The 18,882-nt window shown below is 41.3% G+C and overlaps 1 protein-coding gene across 4 annotated transcripts in view; it reads right to left on the reverse strand.

The window, feature by feature from the left end:
- Positions 1-18,882, reverse strand: part of LOC126471102 (ubiquitin carboxyl-terminal hydrolase 15-like) — a 184,954-nt gene that overhangs the window by 101,204 nt on the left and 64,868 nt on the right. For 3 of the 4 annotated variants that reach the window (XM_050099179.1, XM_050099178.1, XM_050099174.1), the window contains exons 6-7: positions 17,920-18,312; positions 9,474-9,591 (exon numbers count right to left, since the gene is read on the reverse strand). In XM_050099179.1, coding sequence (XP_049955136.1) covers positions 9,474-9,591; positions 17,920-18,312 — 511 coding nt within the window. The remainder of the gene's footprint in view (positions 1-9,473; positions 9,592-17,919; positions 18,313-18,882) is intronic. The other variant, XM_050099175.1, reaches the window with a different exon arrangement.

An 18,882-nucleotide genomic window follows, 5' to 3' on the forward strand; every position in this document is an offset into this window, starting at 1 on the left:
GACATCAATCAACAATTTGGACATTGCTCACACAAATTAAAACATGGTTGAGGAAGGCTCTATTAATGGCTTTTTGCTCCTCTGTAAAAGCACTGCAAGTTCCTGGAAACAAATGTTGTTCTCATTTAAATCTTTTCTGGGTGTACTGCTACTTCACCTTATAAAATACTAAAATGAATTAATGTTTCAGCCAAGTTTAAGTAGCCTCCCTCAAAGCACAGACTGACTAGCTGTGGTGTGAGTACATCAGTACTGCCGCAAGCTGTAGTGCGTGTAGTGTCGTGGTCAGTGTGTCTGCCTGGTGTGCTGAGGATCACCAGTTCAAGCCTGACCACTAGCAATTATTTATTATTCAGTATTTATAATTTCCAGAATGTTCTTGAAATATTTTGAAAATTCTGCAATATTTTATGTTTTTATAAATACCAGCATTCAGAAATATTCTATGTTTGTATAAGTAGCTTGACTCTCCGTCCAGGAGGTCAGTTCTGTTCCAGTTGTACAACAGTGTCAGTAATAAATGTACTTTCAGTCATAACCATTGCACTTAATTGATGTCCATGCCTTTGGATTTGGACTAGTGATATACAAGTGACATGATTTGGTGGAGACACTGGGGTACTTAAAAACATCTACATCACCACGGTTCCAACTATGAAACAAAAGCCGTCGCCTACACTGACAGGAATCACAATGTAAGTAGTGCATCATTCCTCAGATCTGTATATTCAGGAGATAGATTGGCTCCAAACCAGCAGTAAGTCAGCTGCACATCAGGCATCCATCAGTGTTTTCTAAAGATGCTGGTCAGGACCTGAAAAAATAGCTGAAAGGATTTGAACGTCACCAAATAAAACAGGTGGAATGACATCGTGTGTTTGGTTGGCAAATGTGCCCTTTTATTGGATAGTACAGTTCAGCAGCGGTTTAAGAAAGGTGAAGAGAAGCTCATAGCTGGGATAAGTTCCAGGCTGAACCGGTGAGAATCTTTGGCAACAAGCAGGAACAAGTCCACTTAGCACAAGAAACACTGAAGAACATGGCTGAACCTCATGAGGAAATGATACAGTCATACACATAAAATATTTTGTCCCTATACCACATCATGAACCTAACAAAATCTCACATATGATGAAAGGAGCTGCAGAAGACATGTACCAAGCTCTTCTAGTAAAGGAAGTCACAAAGACAGAGGAATTTATCAAATGGTACCAGTGAATATAATGCAACAGTAAAGAGTCAGATGGAAGAGGTATGACCAACTGCAAAATGTATTCCCCATGGCAGATGTGCAAGACCTCTATGAGCTCACCTGTCTCAAATGCCAAGAGATACAGCACCATATGGCAGCCAAAAATGTCAGACCGGCTACAAACGAGGTGGTTGTTGTTGTTGTTGTGGTCTTCAGTCCTGAGACTGGTTTGATGCAGCTCTCCATGCTACTCTATCCTGTGCAAGCTTCTTCATCTCCCAGTACCTACTGCAACCTACATCCTTCTAAATCTGCTTACTGTATTCATCTCTTGGTCTCCCTCTACGATTTTTACCCTCCACGGTGCCCTCCAATGCTAAATTTGTGATCCCGCGATGCCTCAAAACATGTCCTACCAACTGATCCCGTCTTCTAGTCAAGTTGTGCCACAAACTTCTCTTCTCCCCCATCCTATTCAATACCTCCTCATTAGTTACGTGATCTACCCACCTTATCTTCAGCATTCTTCTGTAGCACCACATTTCGAAAGCTTCTATTCTCTTCCTGTCTAAACTATTTATCGTCCAAGTTTCACTTCCATACATGGCTACACTCCATACAAATACTTTCAGAAACGACTTCCTGACGCTTAAATCTATACTCTATGTTAACAAATTTCTCTTCTTCAGAAACGCTTTCCTTCCCATTGCCAGTCTACATTTTATATCCTCTCTACTTCGACCATCATCAGTTATTTTGCTCCCCAAATAGCAAAACTCCTTTACTACTTTAAGTGTCTCATTTCCTAATCTAATACCCTCAGCATCACCCAACTTAATTCGACTACATTCCATTATTCTTGTTTTGCTTTTGTTGATGTCCATCTTATATCCTCCTTTCAAGACACTATCCATTCCATTCAACTGCTCTTCCAAGCCTTTTGCTGTCTCTGACAGAATTACAATGTCATCGGCAAACCTCAAAGTTTTTATTTCTTCTCCATGAATTTTAATACCTACTCCAAATTTTTCTTTTGTTTCCTTCACTGCTTGCTCACTATACAGATTGAATAACATCGGGGAGAGGCTACAACCCTGTCTCACTCCCTTCCCAACCACTGCTTCCCTTTCATGCCCCTCAACTCTTATAACTGCCATTTGGTTTCTATACAAATTAGAAATAGCCTTTTGCTCCCTATATTTTACCCCTGCCACCTTCAGAATTTGAAAGAGAGTATTCCAGTCAACATTGTCAAAAGCTTTCTCTAAGTCTACAAATGCTAGAAACGTAGGTTTGCCTTTCCTTAATCTAGCTTCTAAGATAAGTTGTAGGGTCAGTATTGCCTCACTTTTTCAATATTTCTACGGAATCCAAACTGAACAAATGAGGTAGGAACCATGAATGTCAACTTAGTGTTGGGAGGTAATAGAGAATGTCGAAGAAGAAATGTATCAGTCTTTAGCACCAACTGCTCTCAGCAGCCGAACACAAATGGAAGAATGTATCCTGCCAACTCAGCCTTATGCTGCAGCCATCAAACAACAACCCAGTACCTGACCAAAGGAGGTACAACCAACTCCTACACCCTGCAGAAGAACAGACACTTGGAGGACAGAGGACAAAGTACCAGTGTATTCACACTGAGGACACCCAGGACACGTAAGTTACTGCTAAGAAAGAATGCGAGTTTTCGATACCTACTACACTGCCAGATGTCAACCATTATGACAGCTCTATCTATGCCAGTCAGCTGCAGACAATTACAGTCAACCTGTGAGATGAAGACCATTGCCATACCATGGGCAAGGTCACTGCCCAAATTGCTGTAGATATGTACCATCGCTGTACAGAGGTACCAGCCACTGGCCTATCTGCTTACGTCAGGAAAATTAAGTGAAGCGACCAAACTGATGGATCTGTTGGGCTGACTGGTTTGATGGGCACTGAGGCTTCAGGAATATGTCATCACAGTGGAATACAAAAGAAGACGCAAACACAAGGACACTGACTGCCTTTCAAGGAATCTTTTGGCAGAATACTGCACCCTGGATGAAATCTCAGTAGTATTGCTGCATTAAATGACACTGTTGCTGAACAGAGAGAGAAGATCCAGTACTGCTGAACACCACAGAGGCCTTTAAGAGTGAGGAACAGACCAAAAGATAAATCCAGTTAATTAACTGAGTATTGTGTAAGAAGAGCTATGATCATATGGGGTAAAAATGGTTGCTTGTCATCCACCTCATCTACAGCCAGCTATCCTGAAATATTTCCATGAGGCTCCAACACCTGGTCACCTGGTATTTGTGAAAACTCTATAGACAGAATCAGATACAGATATCACTGGCCAGGCCTCTACCAATCCAAGGTATGGTAATGACAGAAGTAAATGAAGCAATAACCTCCGGGACATGTGGTATCAATCCCACCTGTAGAAGAACCATTCCTTCAGACTGGAATTGACCTCTTGGGCAGGGGGGGGGGGGGGGGGTTCCTGAAGTCAACAAATGAACAAATGAGAATTTATGGATAATAGTCTGCACTGAATACCTCACCCACTACTCTGTCATCAAAGATGTGCAGACTGTAGAAGCACCATAAATTGCCGATATCAGACTGCCGTAAAGTTTTCCGGAAGAGATTACAATCGGAGACAATTTCATGCTGCTACATCACCCATAGTATGACAACTGCCTACCATCCATAGACAAATGGCCTCCCAGAACTCTTCAATAAGACACTGGCAGATGTGCTCTCGATGTACATCGATGTCGAACAGACAGATGGGGATACAGCACTGCCCATTGTGACATTCACATACGAAACAGCAAAGGAAGACACTACGAGCTTTACACCATTCTTTTTGCTCCACAGCTGTGAGGTTGAAGTGACAATGGATAATTTTAAACAGGACAATACTCAGGATGAATACTTGAAACATCTCATTACGAGGCCCGAAGGAGCAACACAGCTGGCTCACATATGGATCCTGGACGTCCATGAGAAAGACCAAGAGCACTGTAATGTCAAGGAAAAGCCAGTGTGATACAGCACAGGAGACTCAGAATGGATTGTTATGCTTGTGTGGAAAGTGGGACTATTAGAGAAGTTACTTAAGTGCTATTTTGGTCAACACTGCCTCCCTCGGCGCTTGTCAGACGTCACACTGAAGTCAAGGATTATGGCCCTTAACCAGGAAGACAAAAGCACCGAGACACATGCGTCCTCCGTACAAAGCTCTACTACCATCCAGGGCCACATATCAATGATGGGAGATTCCAAGAAACTGAAGACTCATTGAATCATCATGAAACTTCCATAGAAGGGGCTGTCTTCAATGCTCACCATGGTGAAGAGGCTATAACAATATGACCAGCACCTGAGAATCTGCCAGTGCTGCCATACAGAGAACTACTGACAAGTTCTAGATCCAGGGCAACGTAGTCAGCTTCAATGAGAACTTCTGAAACAGCAGGTTGCTGTTTTTTCCAGAAGATGGAGCAAAAAAATGGTTTAAATGGCTCTGAGCACTATGGGACTTAACATCTATGGTCATCAGTCCCCTAGAACTTAGAACTACTTAAACCTAACTAACCTAAGGACAGCACACAACACCCAGTCATCACGAGGCAGAGAAAATCCCTGACCCCGCCGGGAATCGAACCCGGGAACCCAGGCACGGGAAGCGAGAACGCTACCGCACGACCACGAGCTGCGGACGAAGATGGAGCAATGCCAAGAGCTGTGGTGTGTTGTGGATCGCCAGTTCAAACCCAACCATTAGCACTTGTTTGTTATTTAGTACTTACAATTTCTGAAAGGTTTTGTGATACTTTACGTTTGTAATGTTTGTATATTCTGAAATATTTGATGTTTCTATAAATACCTGCACACACTGTCCAGGAGGTCAGTTCTGTTCTGGCTGCACATTGATGTCAGTACCAAACATCCTTTCAGTAACAAGTGTAATAGCTTCACTGGTGACCCAGCTTTGGACTTGAGCTTGATTGTAATGGCAGTGTCTGATAAAGCTGCTGCCCCGCAATTGTGCATCTGGACATGAGATTAGGATGCCGGATATGAGTGTGTGTCAATGAATTTTTAAGTAAAAGAACCCAGCATGTTCTAATGGACAGCGTGAACAGCAATTTATAGTGATGATGCTGTGGTATACAGGAAGTTATCATCGTTGAGAAATTATAGGAGGATACTAGGAGACTTAGACATAATTTCTAGTTAGTCTCATGAATGGGAGCTTCCTCTAAGTGTAGAAAAATGTAAGTTAATGAAAATGAGCAGGAAAAATGCTCCTTTAACATTTGAATATGGAAACAGTAGTGTGTCACTCGACACAGTCATATCAATTAAATACGTAGGCATATTGTTGCAAAGCGATATAAAATGGAATGAGCACATCACATTGGTGACTGGGAAAGTGAATGCTCAACTTCATTTTATTGGCAGAATTTTGTGAAAGTGTAGCTCATCTATAAAGGAGACTGCATACAGAACGCTAGTGTGACCCTTTCCAGAGTACTGCCTGAGTGATTGGGACCCCTCACTACGTCAGATTAAAGGAAGACACTGAAGCAGTTCAGAGGTGTGCTGTTACATTTGTTATAGGGAGGTTCAATCAGTATGCAAGAATCATGTAGATGCTTTGTGAACTTAAATGGGAACCCCAGTAAGGAAGACAATCATCTTTTCCCGAGGCACTATTGTGGAAATCTGGAGACCTAGCATTTGAGGCAGACTGCAGTCGATTCTACTGCTGGCAATGTACATTTTGCATATAGACCATGAAGATAAGATGAGAAATTAGGGCTTGTACTATGGCTTACATACAGTCATTGCTCCCTCGCTCTATTTGCGAGTGGAACAGGAAAGGTAAGGTCTATTAGTGGTACACGATACCCTCCACCATGCACTGAACAGTGGCTTGTGGAGTAAGTCTTTTGATGTAGAGGTACATGGCCCTTTGTACCAGGATTACTGGCTGCCAGAACACCAGAGGCCTATACCTGTCTTCCCAGTTGATATCAGGCTGCTCCATGATTTTGATTGGCTCTCTTACTTTTTGTGTGCATATCCATGGCCATCTTGCAAGTACTTATGTTTCTTACAACTTGATATCCAGCCTACAACTGCAATGATACTGCACTAGTGCTGATCTGTTGTGCTGCCCCAAATGGACATAACATTCATGCTATGGAGACATCTTTATGTAGTCACATGAGTAAACTGCTTTAAGCTCTGTGTAATTCTGACCACACTCTTGGTTGTGATACATGGATGATAAATTCGTCATTTGGTCACACGAAAAGCAGAGTTGTGGAAGTTCCATCAGCATATTATAAGTATGCATAAGAACATCCAGTGCATTCTACAACCAGACTGTAATGGTGCAATTCCATTCCTGGGTGTGAAGGTCTACAGAACTACCAATTCCAAGCTAACAAGATCTACCAGAAAACTATGCACACTAACTGGTACCAACACGCCAAATATCATCATCATCATCATCATCATCATCATCATCATCATCATCCCAGACACCATACGCTGACCACTTGAGCCCACCATATCAGTGATAAAAACAATATCAAACAAGAATTTAAAGAGCCAAAAGATATGACAACAAAACAAGAAGGAAAGCTACTAAGTTCTGCAGCAAGCCAGATACAGAAAATGAACTGAAAGAACAGTTCCAGTGGTGCATTTATCTTATATCACGGGTATCAATGATCTCGTAGGCAAGTTGCTTCAGCGAGGAGGCATCAAACCAGTCTTCTGGAGTGTCCACAAGATCCCAGATTTTGTATGGTGTGCTAAGAATGCAGTAAAAGCTCTCAACACTGCAGGTGTATATGTAATTCAGTAAGAGTGTAGTGACACCTACATTGGGGATACTGAAAGGCCTATTAGCATCCATAGAGCAGAGCCTGAGCTGTATGTTCAGTTTGGGCGACACAAAAGATAGGCTCTAGCAGAACATGATTGCAATTGTCAGCACATTGAAGGTGCCCTTAAAGGCCACAAGGACAGATCATGTCCCACGATCACTGTCACCAATGGGGATAGAACAACATCAATAAACATTGGTTTGGAGTCCGATGGTATGGAGCATCTGGTGCCTCCAGGATCACTGCACAGGTGGCTCAAGGGTCACTGCAGTAGGTATCTCCCAAGATTTCTTCTTTGTCTCTTTCATAACATTTGGCAGTCGAGAATCTTGTGAGGGATCATCTGCTTCGGTTGTAGGAACAGAAGATAAGCAGTCTGTGGCTCGTTAAAACTGTGTGCCGAACCGAGACTCGAACTCAGGACCTTTGCCTTTCGTGGGCAAGTGTTCTACCAACTGAAGGGTGTGAATTGTGCTTGGGTAGCTCAGTTGCTAGAACACTTGCCCACGAAAGGCAAAGGTCCCGAGTTCGAGTCTCGGTCTGGCACACAGTTTTAATCTGCCAGGAATTTTCGTATCAGTGCACACTCCGCTGCAGAGTGAAAATCTCATTCTGGAGTCTGTGGCTCCTTCAGCCACTGTCTGGTTTTGGGCTGCTGACCTGTGGATTTCCAGTGAGAGGGTTCCAGGAAATGAGTCCTGTCAGTGGTAGATGTCAGAGAGGGATACTGCTTCTCCATCTGGGTGAGGGGAGTTGTTCCCAAAGATTGTGCTCCAAGAACCATGAGATGTGAGGGCCTATCACCTCCATGCTCTAGTTTATTTATGTGACTGCCAGACTCAGGACATGACAGATTGACACAGAGGTTGCCAGATACTGTTGACAACTTGGCCACAGTAGTGACAAAAGGTAATCCTTGTCACTGACACTGGATACAAATGATTATATTTTTCCATGCTTTAAAATACGAAAGGCTATCTGTGACATTCAGTTTCTGGGTTTTGCATTCCTGGATTAAGATAGCATGTTTTGGAGCTAGGGGATGGTGGTTGTTCCCACAGTTCTCACAGACAGGTGGTAGCACACTGGAGTGGTAGACCAAGATTCTGAACTTCTCTGGAAGCAAGGACGGCTGTGCCTGTATCAGTGACAAATGACACAGATCCTTCACCTCGCCAAGTGTTTGCGTAATTCTTCCTCCATCTGCAGCATTAGGTCTCAGTGAAAAATTAATCCCTGTACCAACTTTAGATTGTTATGGGGCGTTATAGTGATAGGTACATCACCAAGCTGTTCACTAGATAGTAAAGCCCGGGCCTGGGTACGATTTGGTGACTTAATTACGATGGCACATCTTTATAATTTCCTCAAATACATGTTCAATACTATCCACAAAGAGCTTTGTCTCAGTGGAGAGAGAGGTACAAACACGTAACTGAGCAAAGTGTCTGCAAATCACTTTGATTTGTTTTCCTCCCACGGCATGGCCAAGCAATACAAATTCTTAGGATCATAATGAGCTGCACAGAACTGTGGTCTTTCTGAAGGAACTGCCAGAGGCTCATGGCCACTGGCTGATAACTTTGATCATTTCATGATGCCAAATAATTGCTATGATACTGCCTACTCTGAACAAGGGCCCTCCCCACAGGTGATGGTGGTGGTTATGATTGATTTGTGGGGTTTTCAACTGCGTGGTTATCAGTGCCCATACCAATTCCCAACCTTTGCTCAGTCCCATCTCGCCACTTTCATGAATGATGATGAAATGATGAGGAAAATCCAAACACCCAGTCATCTCGAGGCAGGTGAAAATCCTTGACTCCTCCAGGAATCGAACCCAGGACCCCGTGCTCGGGAAGCAAGAATGCGACTGTGAGATCACAAGTTGCAGATGCCTCCCCACAGGCATCACCCAACCAGAACCAAGGCAACCTGGTCAGATGGCCAATGTCCAGAATCCCCCAACAAACAGGCACCAACTCCTCAGCATGTATTGGCAGGTGACAGCTCTGGTATCAATAGTGTCATCAGTGCATCAGAAGGGGCTACCACCGTATGGGTACCTGATGACCCCCCCCCCCCCCAAAAAAAAAAAATAAAGGACTGGCTACCATGCTGGGCATTGGATAACCTTCCCAGGACAGACTGCACGTTCTGTAAAAGAATTCTGAAAAAGAGTCTGGATGGCAGAGGCAGTCAAAGCAACCATTCTAGAGAAGCAGAGCATCAGGGTTCGAGTCCCGGTCTGGCACAAATTTTCAACTCTTGCCTTTTAGTTATTTTAGCAAACTTAACAACAGTGGTTTCTGTGGATGGATTAAACCAACTTTGGGGCTATTATTTTTAGCTATACCTAAATAGTGGTAAATACATACCTGAATGACAGAGTTCATGAAACATGTATTTCCCAGATTTGACAGTCCACAGATCCCAGGCTGCGATGGATGAATCATTCGACTATAGCCAGAACCACTCGCACTGTACCTGGTGGTCCTATAGAAAATAAATAATGGAACATATGTAATGCAAAACCTCCTTAACTAATTGTAACAAACACTATGAGTCCCAGAAAGAAGAAAAACACAAACAAAAGAAAATAGTGCACAAGCTTTAAGACAGAATTAGAGCATGTGGAACCCAATGTGGCAATACTGAAAATTTATTGTCGCATTCCTAAGGAATACAGAATCTATTTATGGTAATCTTCAGATATGATGAATCAGGATCTCATTTAGGTAAGCTCTGTCAGAAAAGCACAAAATGTACAACATATATTCAAAAAGTAAGAGTCATTCATCCACAAAAAATACCCATTAAAAAAGCTTTTATTGGCAGTTTCAGTTTCCTACAAATCAACTTCACATTTCCACGAAGTCATAATAATGATGCATCCAAAATGAGAAAATTCCTCAGCTAGAGCAAGCAGCTAGGTGAGCACAAGCCCTGACACACACTCCCCACCTGAGTAGTGAGCACTCACAGTAAAATGGGGCTGTGAGATGTCATCATGTAGCACAGGGAAAGTGCAAACTGTGCTCTGTCTTCAGAGGATTGATAATACGCGAAGTCTGCTGTAGTTTTAAATGCAAGCACGTATACTTAATGGTCTAGTGCTGAAAGTGGAGAACAGCTCTTATAAAATCCATAAAAAGCAGCATTTAGGCTGGGTTACAAACTTCAAAGCGATGATCAGCTATCCCAGTATGAATTTACAACATGTCAGTGCAGAATGCATAGGTACAGTCAGAACTTACAGACCTGTAGTTTCATAATAAAATAAATCTTGTAAATTCATATAAAAGTTTTCTTCGACAAATATTTCCACAACTTCACAAGTTTGAAGCTCCAATTATGTTGATGTTTGGACTTTTGTGTGAGCAACTTTTTTCCGCAATGAAGAGAATGAAATCTACCCACAGACGCTCAGTGAGAGACTTCAGTTTAAAAGCTTAGCTTCTAATTAGCCATGCTCAGAAAGTGGTACAAGATACTGACACTTTAGCAAAAAGCAACTTAAATGTAGAATTCGATGACATACAGTGTCTCTACATTTAACATGTGCATAAAATAGTCACAAAATACATGTTCATGTCAACTTAAACTTCCTACATCAACCATAACAAATATCACATTTTGTACTTATCTTTCTGATATTCTCTGCCTCATTAATTAAAATAAATTTAATTTTTTGTTTCGTTGTCATTTCTCATCACTGCAATACTTCTAGGAAATAAATTTTCCACAAAAGGTTTTAAACAGCCACTGTGAAGTGATACATCTCTGTAGAACCATTAGCAGCCACAGAATAGACTCATTGACCAGTTTCTTGAGCTGAACTGCCTTGTCCAGATTCCTCTTCCCCTGCTTATACTCACCATGAGTAGGTTGGCTGCTCACTGCTGAGGCATGAGCACAAGCCAGCTCGCACAAGCAGATCGGTGAACAGGCCTCAGCTTGAGTGTTGAACATGAATTGTCAAACAGATTGCAGTTTTGATCCACTTCTTGCACTGTTTCAACTGTCTGGTGCCCTACATTGTGCACATTAGTACACCTATATTTGTAGACTCAGAATTATTGTCCCATCTTTCCTTAACTCAATACACAAGACCTACAAACTAGGTACAACTCTTGATGGACTTTAGCAGCTGTAGTTTCTTTTGCATTCAAAAATCAAATTACAACATGAGCTTCACAACCCGATAGGAGCAATGATTTCCAGACTACTGCTGTTTGCTTTCACCCACAGTCATATAATTATTGAATCAAAACAATGACTTTTGCGGCTTCTTAATCAATACTTTACACTGCATCTGTGCAACTTTTTCTCCAGGCTGTGAACATTTAAATACTAGCAAACAGCCCTCACTTTTCGAATAGACCTCATAATCCTGTGGTACTAATGGCAGCATCAAATAAACCAAAATGTAGATAAAGACTGATACAAAAAACTGAATCACTGAAATATAAAAACTTTGAAGCACTGACAGCAAAAGAGATGTGGCACAAACATTTTACTGGCAGAAATGAAACCATTGCTATTTCCCATTTAAGGATTGTAAATGAAATCATCATAGTTTGAACATTATGTTTTATGGAAGGAGTCATACATCACTTTCATCAAAGCTGTCACTGAGGTTCCCTATGACTGTGCAACACCGCAACTGAAATACCAGCAAATTTGTTTCAAATACATTTTAATTCATCTTGTGGCTTGGCAGCTCAATTGGCTAGTGTCCAGTAACGAGCTAATGGTTCAGGGTTGTCCATCTCCAGAGGGTACTATGATTTTTTCCCATCACTCATTGGTTCGAAACCCCTGGCAATTATCAGTGTATGTGAAAAATTTATAGTTGCAACTGTGCTTTTGAAGTCCTCGTTAAACTGCAGGTCCTCCTATAAATGGCTGAATAAGTCAGTGTGAAGGTCCAAGGAAGCCAACAGGCCCACAGCTAGTTAAAACACTGCAGTGTTCAAACCAACCTTCAGATTGACAACTCCTTTATTTATTTTAATTAATCTGGTACCCCAGGCTGAGACTCTCAAGCTAGCCAACAAAAAATAACCTGACTGGAAAAATCTGGTGATATCTGCAGCCACAGAAGATCAACAATCTTGAGATGCTACAGTTACTGAACAATTCTTGCATGTGTCACTGCCTAACAGTGTGTGAAGCTGCACTACTATCTCATTGAAAACAGTGATTGTGTAGCTGGGGAAAACTGTGATGTGTACATGCAACAAAATACTGGAACATTTTGACACACTAACATGTAATGACAGTCTTTGTGATCTGTTGTTCATTTGTGACAAGGGATTATGTCCCCAAATGACAAAATTGCACATCACACTACTACATAGCAACTGTGTAACAGGTATCCATGAAGTGCATTAGACTTGCTGTATGCCCACTAATAACAGTTTTGTTTAATCACATAGTCATAGAAAGTCTCAATATTCTGTGCAGCACATGCATTTCTTAGCTGCCTGCCCATTTCTTTTTTTTGAGCTAATCCAATTTTTTCAAAGGTTGTTATCCGAAACTTTACTGTATGATTCTCTTTCACTTGGTAGGGAGGAGGGAGGGAGAGGAGATTGAATACTCGTTGCACTACCATTAAACTGTCATTATTTTGTACAAAATTTGTGATAACATTATGGTGTTGTCCAGTCAACTGTTAATTTTTTTAATAACCAGCAAAGTCATCTGAAACTTATGGCCTTTATTCTCCAATACCACCATATGCACATGGTTGCCATAAATACGAGCATGATTTTCCTATGTTTTTTGGTAAGTCCCTCCCCCTCATACTTCAAACTTTGCATACTATACCTAAAAAGAGTACGAACTGAAGGTTGGTTTCCAAATCAATGATTGCTCCATACAGTTCTTTTATTTGAGATGTTTAATACACACTCCTAAAATGTCTGCTGTCCCTTTATGTGAGACAAAACAGAGAAAGCCAATTTATTCCAAACTACATATAAAAGTAATCACAGATATATAAACTTCAGAAGTGGCTTTCAACTTCTGAAAGGAATATGCACTGTCACACGGTAACTTATCTCTAATCCATTAGTAAATATTTTGGTTCTGCTAGTCCCTTTTATCACACGTACATCCTTTTCTGGTCCATCCTCTGCTCACAAAAATGCTCTTTGTTCAAGTACACACACTATAGTCAAAGACTTTGAAAAACAAGCTGTTATCAAATTGAAGCACCTAGAAGCCAACGAAATTTTGCTCTCTCTCTCTCTCTCTCTCTCTCTCTCTCTCTCTCTCTCTCTCTCTCTCTCTCTCACACACACACACACACACACACACACACACACAAATCAGTGGAAATGTTAATGATTACAGTTGCAGTTATCTGTGGAAATGTTAATGATTAGAGTTACAGTCCTCTGTGACAGGTAGAACAGCCATCTAAATGCATTAGTGGTGTTCGCATTTAGATAGGATATACAAAGACCACGAACGCTGTCACATATTGAGAGATCAAAGTGAAGGACATGGAGATGCTGCATCCTCATCTCACGCAGCATGATCAGCACCTAACAAAGTTTGAAAGTGATCTCACTGTAGGTCTCTCTGGTTGGTCAAATTGTACAATATCCAGATTTGTTAGGTATTCCAATGTGACACTGGCCCAATGTTGGACTGCATGGGAAGGCGAGGGCACATCTGTACCTGAGAGCCAAGAATAACTATCGGACCCACCACAATACCCCACTTAATCCAGCACCATTGGTCACAGACTAGCAGCAGCTGGTCTAAGGAATTTCTGTCCAGTGAGGAGGCGGCCATTAACACCAGAACAAATGGTTGCACTTGGAATGGTGCCATGATTGAGAAGCAAGGACGGCTGGTGAATGGTGTGCATTGTGCTCGGCGATGAAGTGCAGTTCTGCACTACCCACGGTCACCATTGTTGGTGAATGACACAGAGAGAGAGAGAGAGAGAGAGAGAGAGAGATTGGGGGGGGGGGGGGGGTGTAGTACATTACACAAAACTGCCTGCCAAGTGTCTTTTAACAGTTACGCTGCAGCCTCGCTGCTTATCCAGAATAATTTCCGTGCAGCTGTTCACATAGCTATCAGAGTCCCAACAGAGTAAAAAATGATGCTCCTGGAGTGACTGTGAAGCAGCTACTCACAACTCAAGTTTCAGGACATATAGCACTGGCTGCAGCGCAAAACACAAACCAGCTTGCCTGGTGAGGATTGTAGTGAGCAGCAACAGTGAAGGTTAAATGGACCAGCAAAACTCAGTGGGCTTGATCTTCCATCACCGTGCCATGCCGGCAAGCAGAGAGGTGGCAGCATAAATGCACCCTTAGTGTTTCTGTGAATAAATTATGGACCTACACTCGACCCTCCAATGAACTACTGCTCAAAACCACTGAAGTCGCAAATGACAGTAATTTGGAATCAATGGAATGCAAGCTACAGGGCATATTTGTAACAGTTCTTTTTTTTAACAGTGTGGTGCCTACTGCTGCTCAGATTGTTGCTTCAGACACAGTACAATGTGCCACAGCCATACACTGAACATGATCATCTTCCCACTCTGTAGTGCCACATGCCCGTCCAGAGCCTAGACTTCTTGTGACACTATCTTCCCTTGAACACTGCTGCCAGCAACCATGTAAAGTGCTTACTTTGCTACTAAGTCTTTCAGCAATATCACAGAAGGAACATCCAACTTCTTGTAGCCCTATTACATGACCTTGTCCAAACTCGGCAAGCTGTTGATAGTGGCGTCTTTGTCACCTTAAAGGCATTCGTGACTATCAACAACTCACTACATCCAATCTGAAAGGTAACTAAATCTCATGACATTTACAGAAGGTATTTAAAGCAAACCTGATTTGCATTCTCATAGTGGTGTTACTAGTGCCACTCTTATGGCACTGGCGCAAAATGTGAACAGACATCATCTTTCAGATGTGGAAACACAATGACCAACTTTTGTTTATCTTGCGTAACTACTCTCCTTGGTGTAGGGATTTTTTTTTTTTTTTTTTTTGCGTTGATGTATATGTGACCCTCATAATCACTTTGTAAGTAGATGATGGAGCCCTTGTGTGCATTAAAGCCTCTAAGTAGGAGAAATGGGTAGAAGAGTTGTATTATGAAGTGGGCCTCACTGTGTATCCCTCTTGTAATGGTAAATACAGGAAGCATAATGCTATCCACTGTGCTACATGAATTTTAACAGCAACTGCTTGGACTTCTGTAACCATCTGGACAATATGGCCGTGTCACCAATAAAGTCATCCATGCTCTGGAGTGTACAGAAACTTATTACTGAGGCATCATAAGTGTAAAATATAGTTTCTGCAAACACAAACACATGGTGTCTCCCATGTTCCATGACTTCCCAGTTCCTCAACATGTGTCCAGCACATTTTAACCTTCTTCTGCAGTAAAGGAGTCACCTTACACTCGAAGCGGGAATTTATCTGAGGGATTTGAACCCACTCCTCTTGAATACAAGGTCAATGCCTTACCCACTGTGCCAGATTGCTTGGTGCTGCAATCTGGCCAAGATGGAATCTTGCTGTAATGACCCCAGAGGTACTCTTGCGATTAATGCCAACATAAATGCTTCTATCTGCTGGAACTGCCAAACTATTTATGATTCATAATCATAGTGGCATAACAGGATATAGCAATTTCTGTGAAGTCTTTTCGTGATTTTAAGAATTCCAATAATGTTTTACAACATTTTCTGAAGTGTAAACTGATATCAAATGAACCTCTTCCTCATTTTGCAATTAAATACACATTATGACAAACAATGTGTGTTCTATCACTATTATTTTTGCTACTTTTTAATATTTATCTTGAAGTAGATTGAACTGCAGAGTGTTTGTTGGCTATCTGTACTCCCCAGCAGCACACCCAAACCACAGCTCACAGCTCTGAGTACTATGGGACTTAACTTCTGAGGTCATCAGTCCCCTAGAACTTAGAACTACTTAAACCTAACTAACCTAAGGACACCACACACATCCATGCCCGACGCAGGATTCGAACCTGCGACAATAGCGATAGCACGGTTCCAGACTGTAGCACCTAGAACCGTTCGGCCACTCCGGCTGGCCCAAACCACAGCGAGTGCTTTTACGGGATATGATAAGTGCCATTTCTTTCCTACAAGAAGTAGGTAGAACCTTGCAATTCTCAGCACATATAATAGACAGGGGTGCAACAGGTGGGCAAAGAGTTGTTCACTAATTTATGTTTTGAGACAACAGCCATCCATCCAACAGCACATAGCTGACCTTGAAGTTGATTGTTTTATAGAGGTTTTTACCATCCTTGTGACCCACTTAGTTTGACAAGATCCCCATTTCGTGACACACACACACACACACACACACACACACACACACACACACACACACACACACACACACACAACATTCTACTACCTTGGCCAACAATTGTCACTGAAGCAAACCACAGTACGTAACACGAGGACCGGTGTCATTGGCCAGCCCCAGCTCACAAACCACAGATTCAATTAATACATTCTCAGCCATGACTAGCTGAAATCCATGTTGTACTTTTAATTCATATAATTTATACAGAACTCTCCACAGCTGCTAGGAACTGGTATAAATTCTCCTCGGTAATGACAAAAAGATGGATCAAAATTCCTCGCAACCAATTCATGCCTGTAGAAATTGAATCAAGTAGATATGAACTTGAAATAAGCTCTTGATGAACTACCTTAAACTTTAAAATTCCAGTGCTTCATCTAATAAGAAAATACTGGAGGTCTGGACAGTTACGCAGTTCTATTTTATTGATTTGAAGTTAATTTGGCAGGTATTAATGTTTTTTGTTTGGTGATAACTGGCTTTCGCTATACTGAATATTATTTACATCTTCCATCTTCTTTTAACTTACTGTTGTATTTTTTGTTCTTCAGAAAGCAGTTTTCCATCCCTTCTACAGTCAAGGTCACCAAAGCACAATAGTATTCAACCTATAAATGTATTTCAAAAACTGATTATTTATGAAATTTCCAATCCAAAGTTCAGCCTTAAAGGGATGCTGTGAATAATTTCAGAAAAATCTGATAGCTGTATTATTATATCTTTCTTTAAACACCATTAACATCCGATATTAATATGGGTAAGTATAATCCTATCTCTTCACATACTGCACAAATGCTTTCATCTCTATAGATCCACAATGCGTATCATAATTTGTTTTCCAAATTCTAAATCTTTTTCTGTCCCCACAACTTTTTCTTTTACTGTAACTTGCAGTGTAAAGTTATCTACTCAAGGTGCCTTAGCACATACCTCCCTAAGCTGTCTTTTGCTGGCAAGGGCTAGCCACAGATATCTTTGCTCATCTATTCCTTCAAAATACTTCACCATTTAATACTTTACTTTCAGAAATTTCTTCCTTAATTTCATCTCAATTTTCAATGTCAGGAGATGTCTTGTTAAAGAAATTTTGCTTCTGGCAGCAACCTCACTTTGGCCTTTGTGTGTAATATTGCTTCAAAAAAGAGGAATTCTTTCATTATTAAATTGTCTCTTTCCCAGTTATAAGTAACACAACAAATGACTAAAATTAAGAACTTTTCAAGGCCTCTGACTGCCAGAACTTCGTATAAATCCTGTGGACACTTTCCATTTTGACACATTCTGATGCCTCCAATACAAAATCCCACGGGTATTACTATGATAACTCCTATATCACTGCAAACAATATGTAGTTGCTTACCATCAGACAATAATAAGAAATCATCAAAATTAAACAACTGATAAGCAGTTTCATTACTGAGCAACTTACATGGAACTCGTGCTCGGAGCTGACGACGGTGACCTTTGCGACAATGGTCCGACAGATGTTAGTGTTGAGCTGCTCCGAGATCGTGCAGTATAGCCAGAAGAAGTACCCGGCTCTGCCATCATACTCCACATTGATGACTGACTTGACGTTGCATTAGGGAAACATATACTAGACGAAGATGAAGATGATGAAGCTGGTGATAAATTTTGTGGTAATGTTCTCACATACTCAGAAACTTTTGTATATGACTGTACTGTTCCAGAGCCATAATAACCAGATGAGGCAGGTATGTCTCCCTCTGCTCCGATATTCAGTGATGTTGATGAAGAACTGGAGGAAACTGGATTTTCAGCTTCAGCACACGACGCTTCAGCAAAAGGTGGCAGTGGGCTGCTGCAACAACAATATCTGTATCATGTCAAATATTTGTATCCCCTATTATGTAGTGCTCATCTACAGGGGAGTGCAGGTGTAGGGACTTTAGTAATATACACAGAATTATAGAAAGGCTTCTCATTCAACAAATGTAATCACATGCTTCGTGCATCATCACAGTTGTGCCTATCCCTTCAAGGTCTTGTCACCACGCTATGTTTTCAAATTTTCTAAATTGAAGTAATGGCACAAAGTCAAAATACTAATTTACAAAATTTTTTGATTACACTTCACAAAATTACGACATTGAAATATAAATATGTCAAACAATTAATTGTTCAAGTAAGTAACAGGAAGATAACAAAAATTACTTACAAGCCTTCTTCCTAAATGTAAAATAGAAATGTAAATTAAAGTTGCAATAGTGGTGATCGATTTCCCATCATTACTGCCTCCCCCCCCCCCCCCCCCTTCCACCCTCCTTTACAAGTATGTCAATCAATGTCAAAGGCTGGAATCAAACTCTGTCTTGTTCAAAAAGCATCTAAGCAGTGGTCTGTTGTTATTAAGAGAACCATAGAAGTCTAT

Source organism: Schistocerca serialis, chromosome 3 (assembly GCF_023864345.2).
Source record: "Schistocerca serialis cubense isolate TAMUIC-IGC-003099 chromosome 3, iqSchSeri2.2, whole genome shotgun sequence".
Taxonomy (NCBI): Eukaryota; Metazoa; Arthropoda; class Insecta; order Orthoptera; family Acrididae; genus Schistocerca; species Schistocerca serialis.